Source organism: Solea solea, chromosome 21 (assembly GCF_958295425.1).
Source record: "Solea solea chromosome 21, fSolSol10.1, whole genome shotgun sequence".
Classification (NCBI taxonomy): domain Eukaryota; kingdom Metazoa; phylum Chordata; class Actinopteri; order Pleuronectiformes; family Soleidae; genus Solea; species Solea solea.
Window position 1 is genome coordinate 3733958 of NC_081154.1, and position 21306 is coordinate 3755263.

Consider the following 21306-nt stretch of genomic DNA (forward strand, 5'->3'; position numbering starts at 1 on the left):
GGATTTACGTATGTAATTGTTGATATTTATGGAAGCCCGTTTCCGCCTCTTGAAAAATAAAAAATATATATTAGTAAGTCATAATTATGAGTTATAATTATGACGTGGCATCTCACAACTATGACTTGGCATTAAAATGATGACGTAGTATCTCGTAATTATCATTATTATAACAGTACCTTATGAATATGGGATATTATCTCATAATTATGACTTGAGTATGCATTCTTTTTTCCCCATGTGGCAGAAACAGGCTTTCATAGATATTAAACTGTGTGCACTTTAATTCTGATTTAAATTACACCAATTTTTCTTTTAAAGCCAATCCAACCAAACAACCAACAAGGGCTGTGAAGGAAGAATGCATGTATGTATCGTCCAAGTCACAATATGTTTATGGCCTTTAAAAAAAATTCAACTGTTCAATGTCTGTCTATAAATTTGACATTGTTTATTGGCATTTTTATGGCTAATACTTTTCCAACATGATGTTTGGACAGTGCTTAACAAATTTATGAGCCCACCCATCATAAAAAATATATCATTTCTCTTTAAGAGCTTCTACATACTGGTGTGTTAACCATTACAGAAATATAACAAATTCTTTTGATAATTACCAGTGCTGTTTATTTAGGGCAGCTATGGCATTAAACCTTATATTGGGTTGTGGTCTAATACATTTTCTGGTTAATAAAAAATGCAAATACAACTTTCCATTGCAGCTTAATCTTTATTTCAGTTTAGATTATGTAACAGCTGTGTCTGTGAGTGTGTTTATCAGAGATTCATGATTCAGAGTTGTTTGTGAGCTCAGACCACTTAAACCATCTCATGTGGAGAGAGACCAAAGTAAAACATTTTGGTACAACAATCCTTAAAACCAAATAAAATCTCCATTGGATCGTTAAATCCCGCTCTCAGAAAGGGGGGGGGGGATTGTACGTTGGTTTTTTTTGCAAATTAGAATTACAGGCTAACTTTGCTCTTTTCCACAATATGAAATAATTCTGAAATTGTTTGTTTTCTTTTTCTTCCCCAAACCAAGCAACACTGTATCCATCTCCATTCTAAAAACAAATGGCGTGGCCTGCCGACAGCACCGTTAGCCGTGGGAGTACAGAAGTGGGGACACGTAGCTACATTAGTGGCATAGCTGAGCTCTCAATATGAGAAAGCTGACACACTGGACTTGGTCTCTCCTGTCATGTTGTTCATCATAAAAACTGATTCAGTCCTGTTTTCTTCATTTGACCAAATTTTAATTTTCTCCTTCTTCGCTCCGTGTTGTCGAGGTTCGTCTCTTCAGCATAGTTGTGTGTAAAGAGAGAGTAGCTGTTTGGGTCGGCTCTAGCAGCGTTTCTCCTCTGGTAACGAGTGGAAGAACTCCATGCAGGCTGCCACTGTCGCATTTAGTCCTTTTCTGGCACCAGCTTCAGCACTTTGCCAATGGCAATAGTTTTGCCTGGATGAGTGCACAAAATGAGGGTGAAATGGGGGTGATTTTTCAGAAATAAGTGTTGTAATCATGCCGTTACTCCAGGAAACCTAACTGTCGCTTACCTTCATCCCGCAGCGTGAATCGTCCCATTTGAGGGAAGTCTTTGAAAGTCTCTAAGCAGATGACTCCTGCCGCCCGGAGCCTGGCGATACACACCTGGTCCTGTTTAACAAAACGTGGTCGTGTTTTGCTCTTCTCCCCGGTTTTCTTGTCCACCATGCAGATTAAGGCCTGCAGTGAAGTTTTAAAAAAGAGTTTAAAGCCCACGGATCAATCACATGTTTAAAACCCGCTCTAAAAGTAGGTAGTGCAGTAACTCACCGTGATTTGCACTTCTTCAATGCACGTGTGGATGTGAAGGACTGCATTGTAACCGGGGCAAATTATTGATTTGTGCTCAATGATGACGATCTGAAAAATAAGGTGCAACTCAGTGAAATGCAAAATTAATTTGACATATTTGTCAACGTGGTGTTCAAACTGTCCAAAACAAATCTCTGATAAATGAATTATTAAGTGCCAAGAGACTTTTAGAGACCAAATACTTCAGTGACTCAGTCAGAATCTGTGTGGACTTTTTTGTGTTGCCATCCCGCCTACTAATACCCTAAACTAACCTCAAATATTTGTAGCTGTTGCTATGACAACCTGCATAAGGATGGTTGATTAAATACAGGAGTGTGTTCAGTTCGGTTGAGATTTAACTCAAAGGGAATCAACCTGAAGAGTCTGATTTATATCAAAGAATCTGATTGGGTTAGGGTTAGAGGGGTGACTTCTGATGTCGAGGCGTTCACCTGTGCGTCAAAGGTGCGACCAGAGTGGCAGAGGTTGTCGGGGCTACAGAGGATAAAACCAGGCAGGATTTCTTCCTCCTCGATGCCCTTCAGCCTCAACTTCAGATTCTCCCCTGGGACGGCATCATCGGTCTCCACGTCATCGCTCAGCAGGCTCAGCACCTCCACCGTGTGCTGCACGGACACACCAAAACACTCAGGGATCAGTACAATCCTTTGAATCCTTTTGATCTTTATTTTTTAAACTGCTGTCAATAAAAAACAAAATAATAATAATGAAAAGTTATAACTAGCGATCGATCCAATATGACAGTAATACAGGCGAGGTCTCACCCTGTTCGGCATCATGACCAACTGCTGGGCTTTACTGATGGATCCAGACTCCAGTTTCCCGAGAATGACCGTGCCCATGTCCTGGCAAAATAAGTCAAGAGTAATTTAAGTCAACCGTTATCTGGTCATGTGTACAGTCAACACGGGTGCACATGTGCTATGAAGAATGTGAAGGCTAATAGCGGGAGGAGCATGTGGGAATAGAAACGTGTTATTTGCTGTGTCCAGCAGGGGGTGCTAAGTTATCATACAGATGTCAGCACACCAGGATTTCACCTTTTTAGACCTGTTTTTGTTGTTTTTTTCAGCTTCTTAAATATGAATCTTCTTTTTTTTTGGTAGATTTTTTTGTTCCATATAACAAAGTAATCATTGAACTGAATAATTATGCTTTGTGAACAAAACAAGTCATTAGAGAACATTATCATTTCAAGGTTTGGGAAACACTTTTTCACAATCTTCGGGACGAAACGGCTCATCAGTTTATCAAAACCAAAAATAAAACCATTTACAGATGAATCGATTATGAAAATAATGGTTAGTAGCAGGCCTACACTGGAGCAAATCTCAGGGTGAGATGCCATCACATGCTGCCATTCACACCTATTGGCAGATTTTATATTATAATAATAATAATAATAATAATAATAATAGATTTTATTTGTATTGCACTTTACATTCATGATGTTCAAAAGTCATATTTTTCTCCATCGTCTGCCACCACGGCTGCCTAATCTTCTGCTTATACTTAGATTAACAACGCCACCTGTTCCTCCTCTTGCTTTTAGCCACGCCTACTTCTATCTTGAACTCCATCAGCAACTAACAAACAACGTCAGAGCAGACTCGTCTGCTTCCTGTTAAAACTGGAACACACGTGTCTGCTAGTGGTCACATGAGTGCATTTCTAAAACCGACACTGGTACGGAAAGACAGCAAGTGTCTTAAAACAATCTCTGTTTTTAAACAAAAAAAAACTAAGTAGAGTGTGTATGTGTGTGTGTGGAGCATCAGTTATAAACCTGCAAATCTTTGGATTATGGGAGGGAAGCCAGAGAAATCCTACACACGGGCACAGTCACGGTGAAACATCTGAAGAATATGCAGGATAATCCTTTATATACCAGGACGACAGCGGCTGGGAATATCTTTGTGTAAGGCTCCAAAGTAATTACAGCAAGAGGGGTATTCAAAAGACAAAATGATGATGCGCAGAAAAGATTACATGTCAAGAAAGATAAATGGCTCCTTCTCCTAAATCAAACTGAGACATTTGGACTAAGTTGATTTCACCAACACTTCCTGTGTTCTTTGAAGAGCTTCCAGCATTTAAGCAGAGATTAAAGCCAAGTAACCGACACGAGTGTGTGTGTGTGTGTGTGTGTAACTGGGAAAATCAGCCAAGACGATGGAAAACCACAAACTGGAGAGGGAGCGAGGGAGATTTCGGCAAATTTCCACAAATGACAGAAAACATCCGACATCTCCTTATCGGAGGAGAGTGCAGTGGAGAAGAAAAGCTGCTCACTCACCTTGTACTTGTCCACGATAGGTAGTCTGACTGGTCCATCGCTGGATCTGGTGAAGATTGGCAAACTGTCCAGATGGGCAATAAATGGCAAACCTCTGATAAAGAAACAAGAGAAAAAAGTTTAATTCAATCAAATTCAATTGCACTGATTTTAAGTGATTTTCACCACAGGTGAGTAAAAAAGACGCAAAACAAAAAGCTGCGAGAAGCATCAGGAAAAATCCACTCAACTAAAGTCTGCAAGTATGTCTTGATTTCAAAAACGTGGGCGACCACAGACACAAGGAACTCTGTAATGGATTTTCAATGTTTTAATCCTGAGAAAGGCCAGACTAGACGATCCAGTCAAGACGCAGGACCACCATACACTTGGCGTCTGATCAAACGATTTCAGGGGAGGAGATTCCAGGGATTTCACGGAAACTCGCGCGACTTCAGAATATAAACAGACACAGAAGCAGACTGTCGGTGTGCAGAAAACTGTAGATGAAGGTTTGGAATCGGGAAGACTCTGATGCTTCCGATGATAGGAAAATAGTGTCCGTGAACCCCTCACACTACAGGGTGAGTTAGCGTGATGATCTGTTCATATCAGTCTAAAATCAGAAGGTACCCACGATTGTCGCAAGGGCAAACTTACAAACTACAATAAGCAGAGAAGACGGTGAATAAAACATTTTTTCTGTGCGATAAGTGACCTGTATTCACCAATAAAAAGAATCATGACACAACCGGACTATAAAAACTGTTTTTTACCACAGAGAAGCTTTCACACAGCTGACTTACGTGTACCAGGTGCAATCGGGTATAAGATCCTTGAGATTGGCACCTGTGAGTCCAGAACAAGGCATAAAGTGGATGTCCTTCTTAGGATTGAAGCCCACTTTCTTTAAAAATGGCACCAGCTTCTCCTTACACTCCTCATACCTGTGACAAGTTAACAAAAAAACATAAAGCAGATGCCATTAATTATGAATTTGACTAATGTGGTTCCAAAAAAGGTCATTCAGAGCAAGTTTCACCTGTCCAGGCTCCAGTTGACAGTGGGGTCGTCCATCTTGTTAATCAGGACAATGAGATGCTTGACTCCTGCCGTCTTAGCCAGCATGGCGTGTTCCCGGGTTTGCCCGCCCTTCTCAAAGCCGGTCTCAAACTCGCCCTTTCTCGCAGAAATCACCTTAAAACAAACAAATAACAACACAGTCAGATCCACTGTTTCGTTACAGACATTTCTGACTACGTGAGTGGCATCTATCTCACCAGCACTGCCAGGTCAGCTTGTGACGCTCCACCAATCATGTTGGGGACAAAGCTCTTGTGTCCGGGGGCATCGAGGATGGTGAAATGTTTTTTCTCCGTTTCAAAGTAAGCTCTCCCGACCTCTACCGTCTTCCCTTTATCTCTCTCCTCCTGGTTTGTGTCCAGTGCCCACGACAGGTACCTAAAACAATTGTAAATACACTCCTTTTTTATGGATTCTTTAACACATCTCAAGCCGTATTTTGAAATTAATTTAAAAAAACAAAAAGTAGAATAAATAAAACGATTAAGTCTTCCTCACCATGTCTCCCTGTTCTTTTCTTTTGCTTCTCTTTCATATTTTTCCAGGGTTCTCTTTTCCACCATTCCGGTTAAGTACCTGGCAAGGAGAAAGCACATTAGATTAATTTTATTTTGGCATTATCTGAACATAAAACAAGAGCTACTAGCACTTAAGCTGAAAAATACTGTTGTGCAAGAGTAGAAACCTGCTCCACTGTGGCTGAGAGCCATAATGACATTGTTTTTGTGGAAGGACAAAAAAAACAAAACAAACAGCGATTGCGCAATAAAGTTTAAATCCATACAATATGAGTTTCTGCTGACAGTGAATGTTTTATTTTCTCGGTCGGAATCAAGTTTGGGTTAATTTACAGACACCCAATACCACACTGCAGAGAAATGTAAATGCTTTATCCTGCGTTGGAAGTATCTGTTATTTATTACGCAGCCTCTGAACACACGGTTATCAACCCGAGTAAACATAAAAACAATCATTTACTCACATTATCTGTCCTCCGATGGTCGATTTTCCAGCATCTGACAAACAGACCAGAGAGAAAATCTTTAAAAACAAATTAAGGAAGAAAAATAGATCAAATACACATTCATACACATAACGCACCCACGTGACCGATGAACACCACATTAACATGTTCTTTCTTGGGGGCATCAGGTGGTACCGGAGCCGCTTTAGGTACAGGCATTTCCTCCTCTTCCTCCTCCATCATCTCCTCATCTTCTTCTTTTCTCGTGGCGTCCTCCTCCTCGCACGCTCCTCCTGACTCCAGGTCGTCCTGTCCTCCACCTCCTCCGCCTCCTCCCGGCTCCTCTTTCTGCTCCCAAGTCTCCTCCTCTGTGGTCATGTCGGCCTCGGTGCCTCCGTTCTCCATTGGGGCTGGAAGCAAACACACACACACACACACTTACTTTACTGCACCTGCAGACCTGACATTTCCCTCCAACATCTGGACACCACAGACAACTTAGAGCTTGGGAGGAGGAGGAGGAGGAGGAGGAGGAGGAGGAGGAGGAGGAGGAGGAATGAAATAAAGCTTTTTTGGCTGGATTTTAAAACTCGCAGACAGATCATCATTTAAATTCGGATCATTACTTTACCACAACAGTTTGGACCAAGATCTACTCATGCACAAATAAAAACACACAAACAAGGCCAAACTTTAAGTCAAGTCACCTTATTCACCCATATCTCCTACACCGTCAGCATTCCAACTCTTTTGTGAGTTATTACGTGCAATAACTTTGTCTGACAGACGTCTAAATGTGAAAGTGTTTTTTATTATTTTGTACTTTTATCTTGACTTTTAGGAAAGCTGTCATCTCTGCAGGTGGATTCAAGTTCACTAATGATGTATGACTTTGTCAGTTTTACAGTTTATCTCAAAATGGGTCCCAACTTTGCTGCAACAAAGTCACAGGTACTTTATTTTCAGCCAAAAAAAGACAAACAATAGCTTACGTTCATAAACGTAATTCACCCTCAGCAAGAGAAAGTACAAGGCTTCACTTGTAGTTTCTGCCACGCAAACAAATATTTTAACAACCAAACAAGGCCTGGGAACAAAACTGCACTGAAATCTGATGAGTGGCGACACAAATACAAACCTCCCATTTCCACAACAGAGACGAAACACAGCGCAGCAGTCGTGCACAATTCTCCTTTTTCTTCACATTGTTCATAATCATAATCTGTGAGAAACTGCTCTGGCGTTCTGAAATTATAATTCCGCCTTGAGAGAGAAATGACGAGTGAGAGCGTTTGAGCAAACGTGAAAAGAATTCTTGGGGACAATAGACACAGTCTGTCACGCTATGTCAAGAAATATATTTTATTATAACACAAAATGACCATGATGTGTCATCAACTGATAACCGATAACAATACCAGTATTATTCTGGCATTGTTGTGTTTACGTTGGTGTGTTGCGCCACTTGATAACACAGCTAGTAGATCTTCTAGGTGCTAAGCATCGAAAATAGCGAACGATAGCAGACCTAAAAAGCCTCTGCACCGCTCTCAAAAACGTCTCAACCAGAGGAGCAGAAACACGTGGGTCTGCAGTGGAGATAGATTACAGCTGAGCATGGAGAGGAAGTTGAAGGTTCAAAGTTCTTAATCACAGTTCTAAGGCTACAACTAACACTTATTATCAAAACAGGCTAATTTGTCAAAATAGATTAATCCGTCAATCCAGTAATCCAAAAAATGCTGATCATTGTTTCGCAAACTCATTTAGTAATTATCATGTGTGTGCGTGGAGAGCTAAAGCATATGACATTTTCACACTTCATTATCTTGTCATCGCTCATTATGTGATAATTCTCCACTGCTTCTCTCAAGCACACACACACACACTTTCACTCTCAATCTCCACCTGTTGCTGATGCGCTAAAATGAACCAAATTGCTGCTTCTTATTCATATATTTTCTGCAAATCTGGCAACCACACTCCTACAACGTGTTCCACTGGGATTGCAGTAACCGATTGTAAAAGCTAATGGTCGCTGTTGCACACATTTCCTCATACGATCATATAACCCAGCAAATGTCAATGACTACAAAAAGAGACCCACAGCATCAGGCCGGCCAAAAGCGAGAGTGAAATTGACTCTGCCAAACATTTAAACTGGTCAGCACAAACTAAGTGACGGCTGTTTTTCCTGTGACAGAAAACATGTTGCCCTGACCCGCAGCAGTCCAGCACCTTGGACATGTGCTGCTTGAGTTGTCTATTTCCAGCACGGGCACGTGAGGTTGCATCATATTATATGCAGGCCTCTGCACATGGCGTTGCCAATGCGAGAAATCTAGATATGGCTCAGTGAAACACTGGGACAGAATCCAACCCAAGTCTAAATTTTCTACGGCACATTCAGGAACAGCCTTGGTTGATTTAAGTGCTGTACAAATATTACAAACACAAAAATATAAGATACAATTAAAAATTTTATCAGAAATACTGACTAATATTGTGTCAAAAGGACAAGAATCCAATGCATGGTGACTTTAACCTAAGCTTCAACATCATGGGATAAACATATGCGGCTGAATTCCTGCTGAATGAGTCCTCAGAAAGGCATTTGAGATAAGGATTCCACCATATTCTCCATGACAAGTTTCAGCTGTTCCCATCAGCAGTGCGCTTGAGTCTGCCAGCACACAAAACAAAGAGGAAGAAGTTTGGGTTTATTCCAGAAGCCTTCAGACTGGTGAAGAGGAACAGTTCAAGAAACGGTCAGTCCCCTCGCACTTAAACGCTACTCGTCCTTGAAGGGATATCTTTCAATGTCACGTCATGTTTGTTTTTTTAATTCTTGTTGCGTTTGTGCCTGTTACCGAATGTGGGCGGATGAGGCGTTTGGATTGTTTTGTTAGCTGATAATTTGCAAACCCACTTGCCCTTAAAATGCCCCATTGGCAAGTTTAAAGCATGCACACACACAAAAAAAAAGTAATCTCGCTCAACCAGAGCCGAAGGCCAGCAAAGGTTGGCTCTACAGGAGTAATGTCTGGGCAGCTCCCGCATGAAAAAGGTAGTCCGTTCCACACCTTAAGGCTCCGAGTCTGGATCTACGTGCATCGTCCAAGAGCGGGTTGGTCACTTCGACCTCGGTGCTCTTGGCTGTCAAAGCTCTGGCAAGTAGGACAGCGTCATGTCATTGTGACGTTTAAAAATCAAATAATAAATATTTCAAAATGGAATTCAACGCGTCCTTGTGCAGAGAAGACGCTACGTCACGTCTGTTGTAGCAGGAAAAGCTTGTGTGTCGCCAACGATCACGCGTTGACAACGGCTCTGTTCAGTTCATTCATAAGGCAGGACAGAGTGTCAGACAGCGAGCCGGCACGCGGCGTGAAACTGAGGAAGCTAAGTGGAACTCAGCCATCGTTAAATTAATGATTGACACTTGGGATGGCTTCTCAGCATTGGATAGGCCCCCGTTAACAAATTGCAAAGGCTACAATTAAATTTCTCATCTTTGCGTTTGTATTCATATTTTTGATGTCAATGCTCCGTCCTATTTTCAAGTTATTACACAGTAAATATTGAATTTAAACAAGCATGTAGTTAGGGACGCACAATATTATTGGCACAATGTCGGTATTGGCAAATATTGGCTTTAAAATGTATTCACGGATAACCACAAACACGCCTAGATCTGATTAAATGACTGAAACAGTAGGCTGAAAAATCTGCTACCTGCTTGACTTCTATTCATTTTTATAAGATATTTTATACCCACATCTGCTGCGACATGTATGTATGAATTCCTTTTTTGTTATTTTCACTACAGAGGAGAGTAAATGACTTTTGCAGTTGGGCAAAAGGAAAGATGTAGATATCGGCATATTGGAAATCAGCAAAAAAAGTCCAATGGTAAACAAATTGCATTAATTTTATATACTGCTGATCGCTGATCGTGTCTGTTTTATTTCATCTTCACTTTTTACCTTTAAATTTTTTGTTTTTTTATTTTATCTTAAAAGGGCTGTTTCACACTTGGTCAAGTGAAGAACAAGCTTAAAACAATTATGATGCTGCTGTGTTTGTTTAATTCACATTCTGTTTTTTTAATACATTTTCTTTTTTGTTTATAATTGACAGATACACAGTAAAGAGCAGCAGTGTATGGCCTTATATTTTATTTGAAGGAAGTGATTTTGACGTAGATTTTTTTCTCAATTTGTGGCCCCTTTAACTTTTGTGTGTTTATCTTCTTATTTAATAATGTAAAGTGACCTTGAGTGTTAGAAAGACACTACACTACAAACTAAATGTGTTACAAAAAAGCAGATATTTTTTGCCTAAATTGTTCAGCAGACATTTGACCTTTAAAAATCTTGTAAAATGATATGATGTTGTTTTACTGTCTGTTCCATTATGTAAAATAAGTACAATTTTGACTTCACATGCACATTTTAGGAGGAGTGATGACTAAAAAAAAGATAAGAAAACTTTGCTAAATATTGATGAAAACGTGGCTGGTCACGTTTTACATGTTGTTGTGGCTGTTTCTTTAGTGTGTGATGCGCCACTTATTACACGCGTACAACAACACATGGCTGACAGCGGAGGCGACTTGTTGATGAGTTCATGGACATGCGATTACACGGAGCCACAGAGCTAACTTAGCGGGATTAGCACACACACACACTAACGCTAGCGAGTTAAGCTAACTTCCAGGCAAGTGTGTGGCGTTCCACCTACCGTCTGACGCCGGCATTTCCTCCGCGCTGCTTTGGAAGAAGCTCGGCACAAACACCGGGGCGTTGACGTTGGGCACGAACGGCTTGGCGTTGACGTTGAGCGCGGCGAAGGCGCTCGGAAGTCCCGCCGCGGCAGCCGGGGCCTCGATGTCCACCTCCAGCTCCCACGAATCAGGGGCTGTGTCTCTCGGATCCATCGCTTCTTCTCGCTGGAGTTGTCAAAGCTTCTCCGCCGCCGAGGAAACGCTGATAACGTGTGCGGGGGTTCTGTCTCGGCGCGTTTTAGTCACTGGCGTGTTTTTAGACTCTCAGCAGCACGTTTGCTGAAGTCCCCATTGCTTTGTTAAGCCTTGCTCTGACAAGCATATGGATCCCGTAGCCGACGTGAAGTGGTGTTCAGCCGCCGCTGCACGTCCTGAACACACCGCTAGAGGCCAGCACCGGCCTGCTGGGTAGAAGTTACTTCTTCCTCTTCTTTTGGTACAGGTTCGCTCCGGAAGTAGAGAGTATACACTTCCTCTTGTATATGTTAAAAGCATGGACTTATGGATGTTAGAAGTCAAACTTGTTTAAATTGTATGGAAGTATTTATGGAACAAGCTGTGGAACACTCCAAGAACACCAACGATTTGCTTTGATCTTATTAATAATAATAATAATAATAATAATAATAACAACAATAATAATATATTGGTTTTATTTCAGACTTGTGGGTAAAATGTATTTATTGTTATTCGATGTATTATTAGATCTAGACCTGAAGTCTGAAGTGAACTGAAGACTGAAGAATTAGGAGGAAATGGATGAAAGAACCACTGGAATGAACTGAAAGACTTCTTAGAAACCAGGAAAAAAAATGGAAGTGATTTTCCTAATAGAAAGATTATTTTATGTTAATATAGTGGTTCTGTCTCTGGCTTTTACAGGAATAACAAGTTCAGTGGGAAAATAATTTAATGTTGTTTAACTGTTAAGTTGTTTTGAAGAGAGTAATGATATTACTACCTAATTTACTTGTCCTGGAAACATACAGTACATTGTGATAGTAAGAATATATTCACATTTTCAGAGTTTAACTGGTTGGTAATAAACTAATCCTTATTGGAGTAAATAAAATGCTAGTCACCCATCTGTGACTATTTTAAGTGCAAAATCATTCTTACTTCTTTGTAGTTACTCAGTCCAAGTCTGTACTTCCCTGAAGATTTCCAAATAGAAATTGAAGATAGTGTGGTCATTGAGTGGAAAACCAGTGTCATTCTTCAGGTGGATCAGTGAAGTGGGGCATTTGCAACAACTTTACAATATCTCTGTTTTATCTCATTCTTCCTTTTCCTCCATACAACATGTTTCCCCTCTGAAAGTTGAATGTTAATGTATAGAATTTCTTTTTACCACAATTTGTTTAGCCATATGAAGCCCATGTGTGTAGGAATGAATGTGACGACAGTGTCTTCTTATGTCTACTTATTTGTGAGGGATTTCATTTACATTTCTTTCTCTGCAGGTAGCATTAATCATCCAACTTCCACTTATTTAAATTAAATACATAAAACATTTTATTTTCTGAGTTCATATTGATATTTCTGAAACACACAAACACAGAGCCTACACATTAAATAAATACAAGAGTAAAACATTTGCAATTGTATGGTGAGAAGCTGCATTGAGTTTTACAACTCAGTAGATCATTTCCATCCCAAAAAAATGTCATATAACATAACATGTAACATTACAGTGAACAGGGAACTGTGCTAACGCCTGTGTCTCCTCCTTCTCCTCTCGTCTTTCACTCTTTGGCATCAGTGACTCCTCCAGCAGAGATGGCAAAAGTAGCCTCATTCTCCGGCATGTCGGGACTACAGGGAAATCACACAAGACACAAATGACTGAAGTCATCAAATCCATGGACTTTCTTGTCTGGTTTTCATTGCTACTGTCAAAGTAAATACTGACAATCAGTGGAAAACGCCTAAACAGCGTTAAACAGCGTCGTTACTCTGTTAAAGATACAATTAAGGAAACACAATCATACAGTAAATGAGTGTTAATGTTTTTCTCCAATATACATTAGACCAAAGGTGGTAAATACCTGTCAAATATTTTGGCGATCCTCATCTCTCCACGCCCCTTTCTCAGGCTGATCCTCGTGGTGGAGGCGTGGGCCAGGATGTGTCCACCAATTGGCTTTTTGGGATCTGCTTGAAACCTTAGAAAGACAAAGAAATAATAATAATAAGCTTTCATCAAATCCTCAAACACCGTTGCTCCAAACATGTTTGCATACTCCAGACAAAAAGCAATCTCTTACGTCATTCCTGCACCAGGATCAGCTGTCATTTGGTTGGTAATGAAAACGGCAACGTTGTACTCTTAATTTAACACAAATGACAGTCGTTTTATGCCTAAGATATTCACCATTATAGGTAACATTACTTTTACACTACATCCATAATTCAAGGTAACTATACATGCAGCTGGCAGATGTTTGTGGTTTTGACATATTTCTTATGGTTCCGACCTTCAGAGATCTTCTGCAGCCTGGAGAGCATCTGAGCCAGTTTCTGCTGCCTCTCTGCCAGCTCTCCTCGACCAGAAAAGTCGACTCTGAATAGAGCCATGATGGAGTCAATGATCTGACAACAGGGAGGAGCAGACAATTAAAGGGACACTCAAAGGCTGAAAGTTGGGAAGGAATCCTACTTTTAGACTGCGCGCCTGATGTTTAACACTTTCCCACATTCCCTTAAAAACAAAAACAGAAACATCTTCACTCTGAGCTTCCACCAGCTGTACTTAGAGATGGACAAAATGAGAGAGGGCAGTAAAACCAAAGAAATGATGAACATGTGATAACATTTGTACAGTTTTTCTTTTTTCTTTTACTGACCAACAGTTTGAATACTCCTCCTTCCTCGTGGAATTTCGCTGCAACAAAGTCTAACAGCTCCATCTGGTGTTCACCTGAAGAGAGAGTGGAAAATAAGCAGACGACAAGGATGAGACTGAGGACATGAGAGGAAGAGTGACTGGTGTGTAGGAGTTTTCTAATTCCAGAAGATGGCAGTAATGGACGCAAGCTGCTGTTAAACCCCATAAAGTAGAGGAACTACTGCTCAAAAACAATTAAGGGAAACACGCCATTAAATCACCACAGTCTGTGAGAATCCCGCCCTCAACGAGTTGTGATTCTTGTTTCTATTTCTCCGGGTTTCCTCAAACCGTCCAACAACATGCAGATTTGGGGACTGCCAGATTATGGTATGGTTCCACAAGTTGAACTTGTGTCCATGATGTCTCTGCACACGGGGTACTGGTCTTAACCATGGAGCTACCCCACCTCCTCATGTGGAGGATACAGAGGTAGAAGATGGATGGATGGAAGTGTTTATGTGTGATTCAAGTGTTCCCTTAATGTAATACACACTGATTTAGCACACCACTGAAATCAATAAAGTAGTATCAATGGAGAATACTGTATGTTCGTACTGGTGTAGGCACGGGCGTAAAGCACATTGTCCAGCACTGCATCATGGTCCACGTTAAACCTCTCAGCGATGTCCCTCAGTCTGTCAGGACGACTGATTGCACACAGCTACGAGTCAAGGATACAGTCAGACAGGAACAGATAGGAAAAACAGAAATGTTGCTTTAATTCATCAGTCTGTAAAATGTTTTTATTCATATATGATGGGTTTTATCCATGTGGTTGCGAGGATACAAGGTATTCTCGGTGTCAATGAAGATGATTTTCCCTCCTGTGTAGCCGTCTTCGCCAGGCAGCTGAGCAGTGACTGCAAAGTAGACAGCAAGTAGTTTTATTTGTGCAGTGTTGTTCTAAGCAGACATCATTTTCCACAGGCTCCCTACTCACCACAGAGTGTGTGAGACAGCTGGGTTTTTCCCGTACGAAACTCTGTGTGATGAAATAATGTAGTTTTCAGCCAAATGATGCAAACCGAAATTACATCAAATCAGGCCAATCACATTTTGTATGTTATATAAATATATCTCCTCACCTCCAAAAGCCTCTGTGATGGCCATACTCTCGATGCCTCCACCCAGAAGCTTACTGCAAAAACAGCAGAAGTACTGCATGTTGTAAGACGTGCAGTTTTTTGTGTTTTTTTTTTAATGACTGCTAGCTTTGTCTGCCCTGTCTCTGTTATATTTGACTTTTCGTCACGTGTAATGTTCTCTTTAATGTTGTATTACCTTGTTTTGAATAAAACTCAGTGCTTAGTCAATTTTCCCCTTAATAAACAACGGTTAGTCGTATATAAACAGCAAAAGACACAGAAGATTTCCAGTCTTGAATTAGGGGTTTTTGTGAATGTGACGACACAAGACACAAAATCAACAGTCTGCGTGTCGTCAACATTAAGAGGAAATCTTAACTCAAACTCCTGGCTCCCGGTCGTGATGTGGAACACTTGCTTCCTCTTTGCACTGTACTCAAAGGCCGTCTGGAAACCAACATTCTGTCGTGTGAAGAAATGTGTGTAAAGTTTACAATTTACTTCAGGTTAATCTTGTGTAATCTTTGATAAAATCCCATTTTACCAGAATCTTCCCTGCAGCTTCCTTGATTTTCTCAACTTTTGCCTCCGACAGGCCCTTGATGTTGCACAGTGCCTTACGTGTTGTCATCTGGATGCCCTTCACAGTGCAGATACCCACTGACTTCATCTTTTTGATGTCAGCCACGTTCTGTAGGGGAAGGAGGGAGTAAGAGAAAGAGAGCGAGATGATGATGTGCTGACTTAAAGCAACTGACATTTGATCAGATGAGTATGTTTCATTCCTGCTGTTGACTCACAATCCCGTGTTTCTGTAGGAGGTCAATGTCCTGAAAGAAGGACTCCTGTTCAGAGAAAAACAAACTCTATATGAAGTAGCTGCTGAGGCTGAATAATAATGGCAAGGAAAAAGCTTTTACTTGACTGAACCCTCATTTTTTATAAAAGTATTAAAATGTTATAATCAATAACTAGGGTTGTGAACCATACCTTTTAACGATACTTTTTTGTGTCCAATATCGATACCAATATCACAAACCCTAGTATCTACCAATATTAGTCTGATGCAGTCATTTTAGACCATGAACTATGAAGCTGTGAACAAAACATTTGTGCTGAGTCATTTCAAATACATAATTCTCTTAACTGCGTGACAAATATTGTTCTCCCAAAAAGAAGAATACACAGCCCAAACATGATTTGGCTAAAATGATTTTACTGATATTTATTTATACTTGTGTAAATGTGTCTGTGCATAGTGAAGCATGCGATATATAGGATTTTTGCCACTCATTCTTTGAATTTTGACCAGAATCAGACCGATACCGACCGATACCGATTCCCATCTCAATCAATAACTTCAATATATTGTTACATGTCATAGGAGGATAGAAATATTAACCTATTTACTTTATTAACCATTTTTAACATTCATGTAAAACTATAATTTTCTGCTTTGGTATCCATATTCATCTAAACTATTAAAACCACTGATTTAAATATCTTGTTTCATCATACATGGAAAACCTGGTATCATCTTTGAATTAAAAAAACAACAACTAAGGATTTGTATTATTATTTAAATGATTGTAATGCTAGCTTTGTTTTTATAACTAAGGTGCTATATAAATAAAGTTATAGTTTCTTAGTAAATACGTTTTTTCTTGGCAAATACCTCATCATCCTGGAAACCAGTGTCGTCCTCAACAACCTGGTCCTCTGTGGCTCTCATTTTCTGTAACATTTGGGTTAAAAGATTGAAGATAAAAATGTATATTTAGCACAACTAGCAAACCTTTGGAAGCTAGTTAGCTAAATTAAAGACTAGCACGCCACTCTGCTTGTCGTTCAGTGGTTCATAAAATAAGTTAACTTTAGGTAAATCTTTTACATAAGTACACATCAGCTCACTGACCACATAAACTGACTAATAACTATAATAATATAAGTAAAGAAGATAAAGAAACCCACCGCTTTTTAGTTCTTAAAGCGACTGGCGGGAAATAAGATGTGTTCAGGTGCATCCGGAAATTGTGATTTTTCAAGTTTAATGAAGATATCTGACCCAGTTACTTAACACAACACAACACAACACTTTCATTCCAGGTGCTGAAGAAAGCATTGAACATAGCACGGGGACATTTAAAATATTTTAATAATTTAATCTTTATTTACCAGAGTATTGATTTTATTCTAACATCAGCAGACATTGATATGTCAGGCACAAAAAGAGCAGGTGTAAATTACATTAATACAGTTATTGTGTGTTACATTTATACACCACATCTCTTCGCTAATCCTGCCATTTTAAGATGAAAGTCATTTTTGCCTAATTATTTGGGAAAATTTGTTATTCATGGTTATATTTTTCTATATCTTACACTTGAAAATATTTATTGATGTAAAAAACTATTAAAAATGCAGTTAATGTGACTCTATCTTAATGTAAACAGAAAGTTGGGCCTTTTGCTCAAACTCAATGTTGTTATATTGATAAAAGGTGCTGGATGAAAACTTGAGGCTATTCATTGGGTTCGGAGTTTTTATTAACACAGTCATGTTGAAAACAAAACAGACAGGTTTGCTTTGTGAACAAAGGCAACAGAAAGAGACGGAGACAGAGGTAAGACGTAACTTTGTGTCTCTAATGGAAATATCGAGACGTTACATTAACCTTCAAACTATACCACATTCATGTGTCCAAAGAATAACGACAGGTTGTTTGCCTCAAATTGCAACACAATGTTGTATTTTACACCCTGTAGATGTACAGTGACAAAACCATCTTTCCCTCTTCGAGCAGTAGAACATCTGGTGTTGCTGCTTCATTCACTTCATTGGTGAAAATCAAAATATAATAAAAACATGAACGGTGGTTAGTTTGAAGAAAGAGCCATTGCACTTTGAATGACACACATTGTACAAGGGTCAAACAGTCAGAATCTCACCATGTAGAAAAAGGTCACACTTGAGACCTTATTGTAGATGATACTCGTATCAATAAATACTGTCTACATTAAGTTCCCCTTTCATTCAGATAATTTATTAAAAAATAGGTCTTCAAATACAAGTGGAACCATAAAGAAAATGACAGTAAATAGATGTACAAACCATAGTATATTAAGGTTCTTCTGACTGCCAACAGTTAGAATGACTGGTAACCTCCTGATTTTTTTCCTTATAACTTACCCATCTATACGTGTGTTTATTTAAAAAATGAAAAGACAACAGTGTTCCAGGAATTAAGTCTCTGCATGATGTTGGAGTAAGGAGAGACAGTGAGAGAGAAGTGTCAGAGATGCTTTTTATCATCCTGTGTCTCCTCCTCCTTTATAAAAAGCTTTGCCTTTATTTTTAATTTTAACTTTAACTCTTTACAGCAGTTCTTTGCTCTTCTTCGTAAATCCCTCTGTCTCTCCTTGTGAACGACCCTGCCGTTATGCTACTGGCAGATCTCAGCCTTGTGTCTACTCTCCTTGTTGCTCATATCTTGCCAGGTGCAGGAGGCATCATACCCGGCATCCCGGCAGACATTCCAGTGTTTGGTCCCAGAAGGATCTGGCGAGGAAGGGAACATTTTTTTTTTTAAAACCATGTCAATATTTGTTACATCCTACAGTTGAATTGAACCAAAATTTGACAAATGCAGAACATCACTCAGTACGTTTACATGTACAGTTTAATTGAGCTATGGCCGTAGTGCGACTAAGACAAGCAATCTGACAACTTGCCCGAGTCTTTGTATACATGCGGAGGAGGAAATGGATTTATTGGCCGCGTATTTCTGACTCTACCCTGTAGGTGGCGCTGTATCACTCTATAAGTTAGTGCTTACTGACTAACAGCAAATGGCGAGATTGACGGTTGCTGCGTTTCACGAAGAAAGACGCTGTATGATTTCCGGCAACAGTGCAGCTTATACGTCGTCTACTACTTCTTGGTCAAAGACCATGAAGGAAATGTTGGTGCATGCACAGAGCTTTCAGTCTGATTCCAGTCCAACTAAGCATACATGCAGGAGTAATGACTATAAATCACATTGTCCAGGTATGTTAGTCCCACTGAGGTTCAGCTAGTCTTAGTCAGATGTGTTTAGTAAGAAAACTGAATTATTGTCTTAGTCCAACTAAAATTTAAACATAAACGCACTGAGTGGAGTACCTTCCAAGTTGCTCTCAGCTGTTGCTTTGCAAACATGCACATGTACACTCACCTGTCGCTGCTGCTGTAACTGCTGTTGCTCCAGCTGTAGTCTTTCTGTCTCAAAAACTACAGGCAACACCAGAATCATGAAGGAGGTAGTGCCCACCCAGAGCGCGGCGCGGGAAAAACTGATAAATAAGTAAACAAGGCAATTAGTAAATGAGACTCGAGAACACCATGACAGAACCTTTTGATCAGCCGAACTACACAAGCTCTGGTAAATGCACGCACTGATAACGGACAAAGGTAAATGCTGCTTCAGAGACAAACCTGTAAATTTTCTTGGCCAGTGAGACGGAGCAAACTGCCGACACCTCAGCAGCTGAACGCACTGTGTCGGGAAACATCTCTGTCAGGCCCCACAACCTCTCCACCAGTGTCTCATCCAGCTGAGGAAACACAGACAGGACATGAAACTAAAGATTGTATCGTGATATTTCAGTTGATTTTAACAACTGTTTAATCTAAAGCAAGGAGAACTTAAAATGTATAATTTTTTTCCACCATGCAAGTACTACAAATTGCAAATGTGGAATTGTTCAACCCTACATTAAAGCATTTATTTTTTATCTTTAAATATGCCTGTTATCTGCATATTTAGGGCTCGCCGTTCTTCTTAAAAATGTTGGAAATTATGGCCACAGGATTCATTTATATTAATTTTCCCAAAACTGAGGGGGAAAAAGACTGTTTATCATGACTAATTATCATATTGATTACACTTTTATCTGGTACATATTGCACTGTTCCACAAGGGGTATTTTATTTCACTTACTTTTCACTTATTATATATCTATAATTACTTGGTACTAATCTGGCATTTCTGGGTGATATTGAATTAACTCTGAATGACAGATTGACAATCATTTAAGTTTCAACTGCCCTGTTTAGACAGATGAATTTTACAGATAGTATTTTTTATATTTTCTGGTTCTAAATAACGTCACAACGATTCAATTACATTCGATCTTTATAAATCGGTTCACCGTCAATGTATATTCTTTTGATTCTGCAATTACATTCATTCAAGATAGCAACATATAGTGTTTAACCATTACACAATAGCATTACACAGACCGAGTCTGGACAGACGGCTCATGCAGCTTTACAGGTAACTAGCCTCGTTAGCCAGCCTCATATAACCAAAAAAACAACAGTCTGAAAGCAGCAAAGTGCGACACAACAACCTTTTTTCCCCTTTCGTGTTTACATTTATGAATTACTCTTGAATAACTATAAGACATTTACATCTTCGTCTTCATCGTCGTCAATCTCGTCCTCCGGGGGTCGGACAGACACCGGGGAAAGCTCTTCGATTGTGGCCATGTCTCCTGCCTCTGTCCGCTGATATTTGTCGGCCTGGATCGGCTTCGTGTGCGGCGAATAAATCGCTAAAATGCGACCGTCAGTTGTAGTTGATTGATAACGACTTCCTGCAGATTATTAATGAAGCTAATGCTAAGATGCGTGTAGTCTGAGGTCAGTCGCAGAATGTCAGGCTGGATCCGGGTCGTATGACGACAGCGAAAAACCGGGGGTCATTTTTTGCTCCGTCACAAAGTACACTGCGCCCCCTCTCGCAGGGGCTGCCTAATAACAGTCTGTACCAAGGTAAATGTCATCAAAGGCTCGGTGTGGAACTTTTATCGCCCTGAGGAATTCTGAGTAAATGTGCCTGTCTATATGTGGTGTACATGATGAAACAAAGTACAAGTACTTCGTTACTGTACTTTACTTTGTTATTTGTATTTCTAGCATCTTTTACTTCACTATGTTTCCTAAAAAAATTGTGTACTTTTACTCTACTACATTTCCTTTCCTATCTTTGTCACTCGTTACTACCAAATAAAATCAGAAGAATAAGAGCTGGTAATGGTCTGTATTTATATAGAGTGTTTCTAGTCTTGATGAGTTGATTTACACTATAGCTTAGACTAGCAGAGCCAGAGCCAACTCATCATACCACTGAGCCACCATGGCTCAATATATGTCCAGGGTTAGTTTTATTTTAGCAGTAGAATCCACTTGGAATACTTTTCATCTGCGCCTCTTACCATTTCCAGCCAGAGTGCAACTGTACGCAGCTGTCTCACTTTACTAGCGCAATGTAGCTGCTGTGCATTCACCAAATAAATATAAAAAGAAACAAAGAAACA

The 21306-nt window shown here is 39.9% G+C and overlaps 3 protein-coding genes across 6 annotated transcripts; all 3 read right to left on the minus strand.

Moving 5' to 3' along the window:
• Positions 1 to 716: 716 nt before the first annotated feature.
• gspt1 (G1 to S phase transition 1) lies at positions 717 to 11362 on the minus strand. Its single transcript, XM_058621326.1, has 13 exons — positions 10930 to 11362; positions 6324 to 6596; positions 6205 to 6238; positions 5721 to 5798; positions 5420 to 5600; positions 5182 to 5336; positions 4946 to 5086; positions 4161 to 4254; positions 2629 to 2709; positions 2296 to 2469; positions 1820 to 1909; positions 1561 to 1729; positions 717 to 1462 (listed from the first exon to the last, which is right to left on the minus strand). Exons 1-13 carry the CDS (start codon positions 11123 to 11125, stop codon positions 1410 to 1412), a joined length of 1719 nt encoding a protein of 572 aa, XP_058477309.1. The 5' UTR covers positions 11126 to 11362; the 3' UTR covers positions 717 to 1409.
• Positions 11363 to 11843: 481 nt separating this feature from the next.
• Positions 11844 to 16988, minus strand: dmc1 (DNA meiotic recombinase 1). Of its 4 annotated transcripts, XM_058621328.1 has the most exons (14): positions 16919 to 16988; positions 16623 to 16682; positions 15748 to 15792; positions 15492 to 15638; positions 15327 to 15409; positions 14948 to 15000; positions 14803 to 14844; positions 14650 to 14722; positions 14418 to 14509; positions 13819 to 13892; positions 13450 to 13564; positions 13240 to 13300; positions 13021 to 13137; positions 11846 to 12787 (listed from the first exon to the last, which is right to left on the minus strand). In XM_058621328.1, the coding sequence occupies exons 2-14, from the start codon at positions 16677 to 16679 to the stop codon at positions 12718 to 12720; spliced, it is 1029 nt and encodes a 342-aa protein (XP_058477311.1). In that variant the 5' UTR covers positions 16680 to 16682; positions 16919 to 16988; the 3' UTR covers positions 11846 to 12717. The 4 variants fall into 4 exon arrangements, with proteins under 4 accessions (XP_058477312.1, XP_058477313.1, XP_058477311.1 ...); XM_058621329.1 differs by lacking the exon at positions 16919 to 16988 and having other exon boundaries at positions 11844 to 12787; positions 13240 to 13261; positions 16623 to 16899; XM_058621327.1 differs by lacking the exon at positions 16919 to 16988 and having other exon boundaries at positions 16623 to 16896.
• A 487-nt stretch (positions 16989 to 17475) lies between these two features.
• Positions 17476 to 20664, minus strand: tomm22 (translocase of outer mitochondrial membrane 22 homolog (yeast)). The gene is made up of 4 exons (XM_058621047.1): positions 20399 to 20664; positions 19421 to 19539; positions 19161 to 19278; positions 17476 to 18505 (listed from the first exon to the last, which is right to left on the minus strand). Exons 1-4 carry the CDS (start codon positions 20474 to 20476, stop codon positions 18431 to 18433), a joined length of 390 nt encoding a protein of 129 aa, XP_058477030.1. The 5' UTR covers positions 20477 to 20664; the 3' UTR covers positions 17476 to 18430.
• Positions 20665 to 21306: the final 642 nt, after the last annotated feature.

Excerpts from the sequence above, each read along its gene's own strand:
- gspt1 (XM_058621326.1), bottom strand. The coding sequence starts at position 11,125 with ATGGATCCGAGAGACACAGCCCCTGATTCGTGGGAGCTGGAGGTGGAC. Across the intron at positions 2,710-4,160 it reads CTATCGTGGACAAGTACAAG|GACATGGGCACGGTCATTCT; the intron begins GTGAGTGAGCAG and ends TTATTTTGCCAG. Across the intron at positions 1,463-1,560 it reads ATTCACGCTGCGGGATGAAG|GCAAAACTATTGCCATTGGC; the intron begins GTAAGCGACAGT and ends GCACTCATCCAG.
- dmc1 (XM_058621327.1), bottom strand. The coding sequence starts at position 16,691 with ATGTTACAGAAAATGAGAGCCACAGAGGACCAGGTTGTTGAGGACGAC. Across the intron at positions 14,510-14,649 it reads ATTGACACCGAGAATACCTT|TCGTCCTGACAGACTGAGGG; the intron begins GTATCCTCGCAA and ends GTGTGCAATCAG. Across the intron at positions 13,138-13,239 it reads GATCCTGGTGCAGGAATGAC|GTTTCAAGCAGATCCCAAAA; the intron begins GTAAGAGATTGC and ends TGTCTTTCTAAG.
- tomm22 (XM_058621047.1), bottom strand. The coding sequence starts at position 20,476 with ATGGCCACAATCGAAGAGCTTTCCCCGGTGTCTGTCCGACCCCCGGAG. Across the intron at positions 19,540-20,398 it reads ACGACGATGAAGACGAAGAT|CTGGATGAGACACTGGTGGA; the intron begins GTAAATGTCTTA and ends GTGTTTCCTCAG. Across the intron at positions 19,279-19,420 it reads CTGGCCAAGAAAATTTACAG|TTTTTCCCGCGCCGCGCTCT; the intron begins GTTTGTCTCTGA and ends CTTATTTATCAG.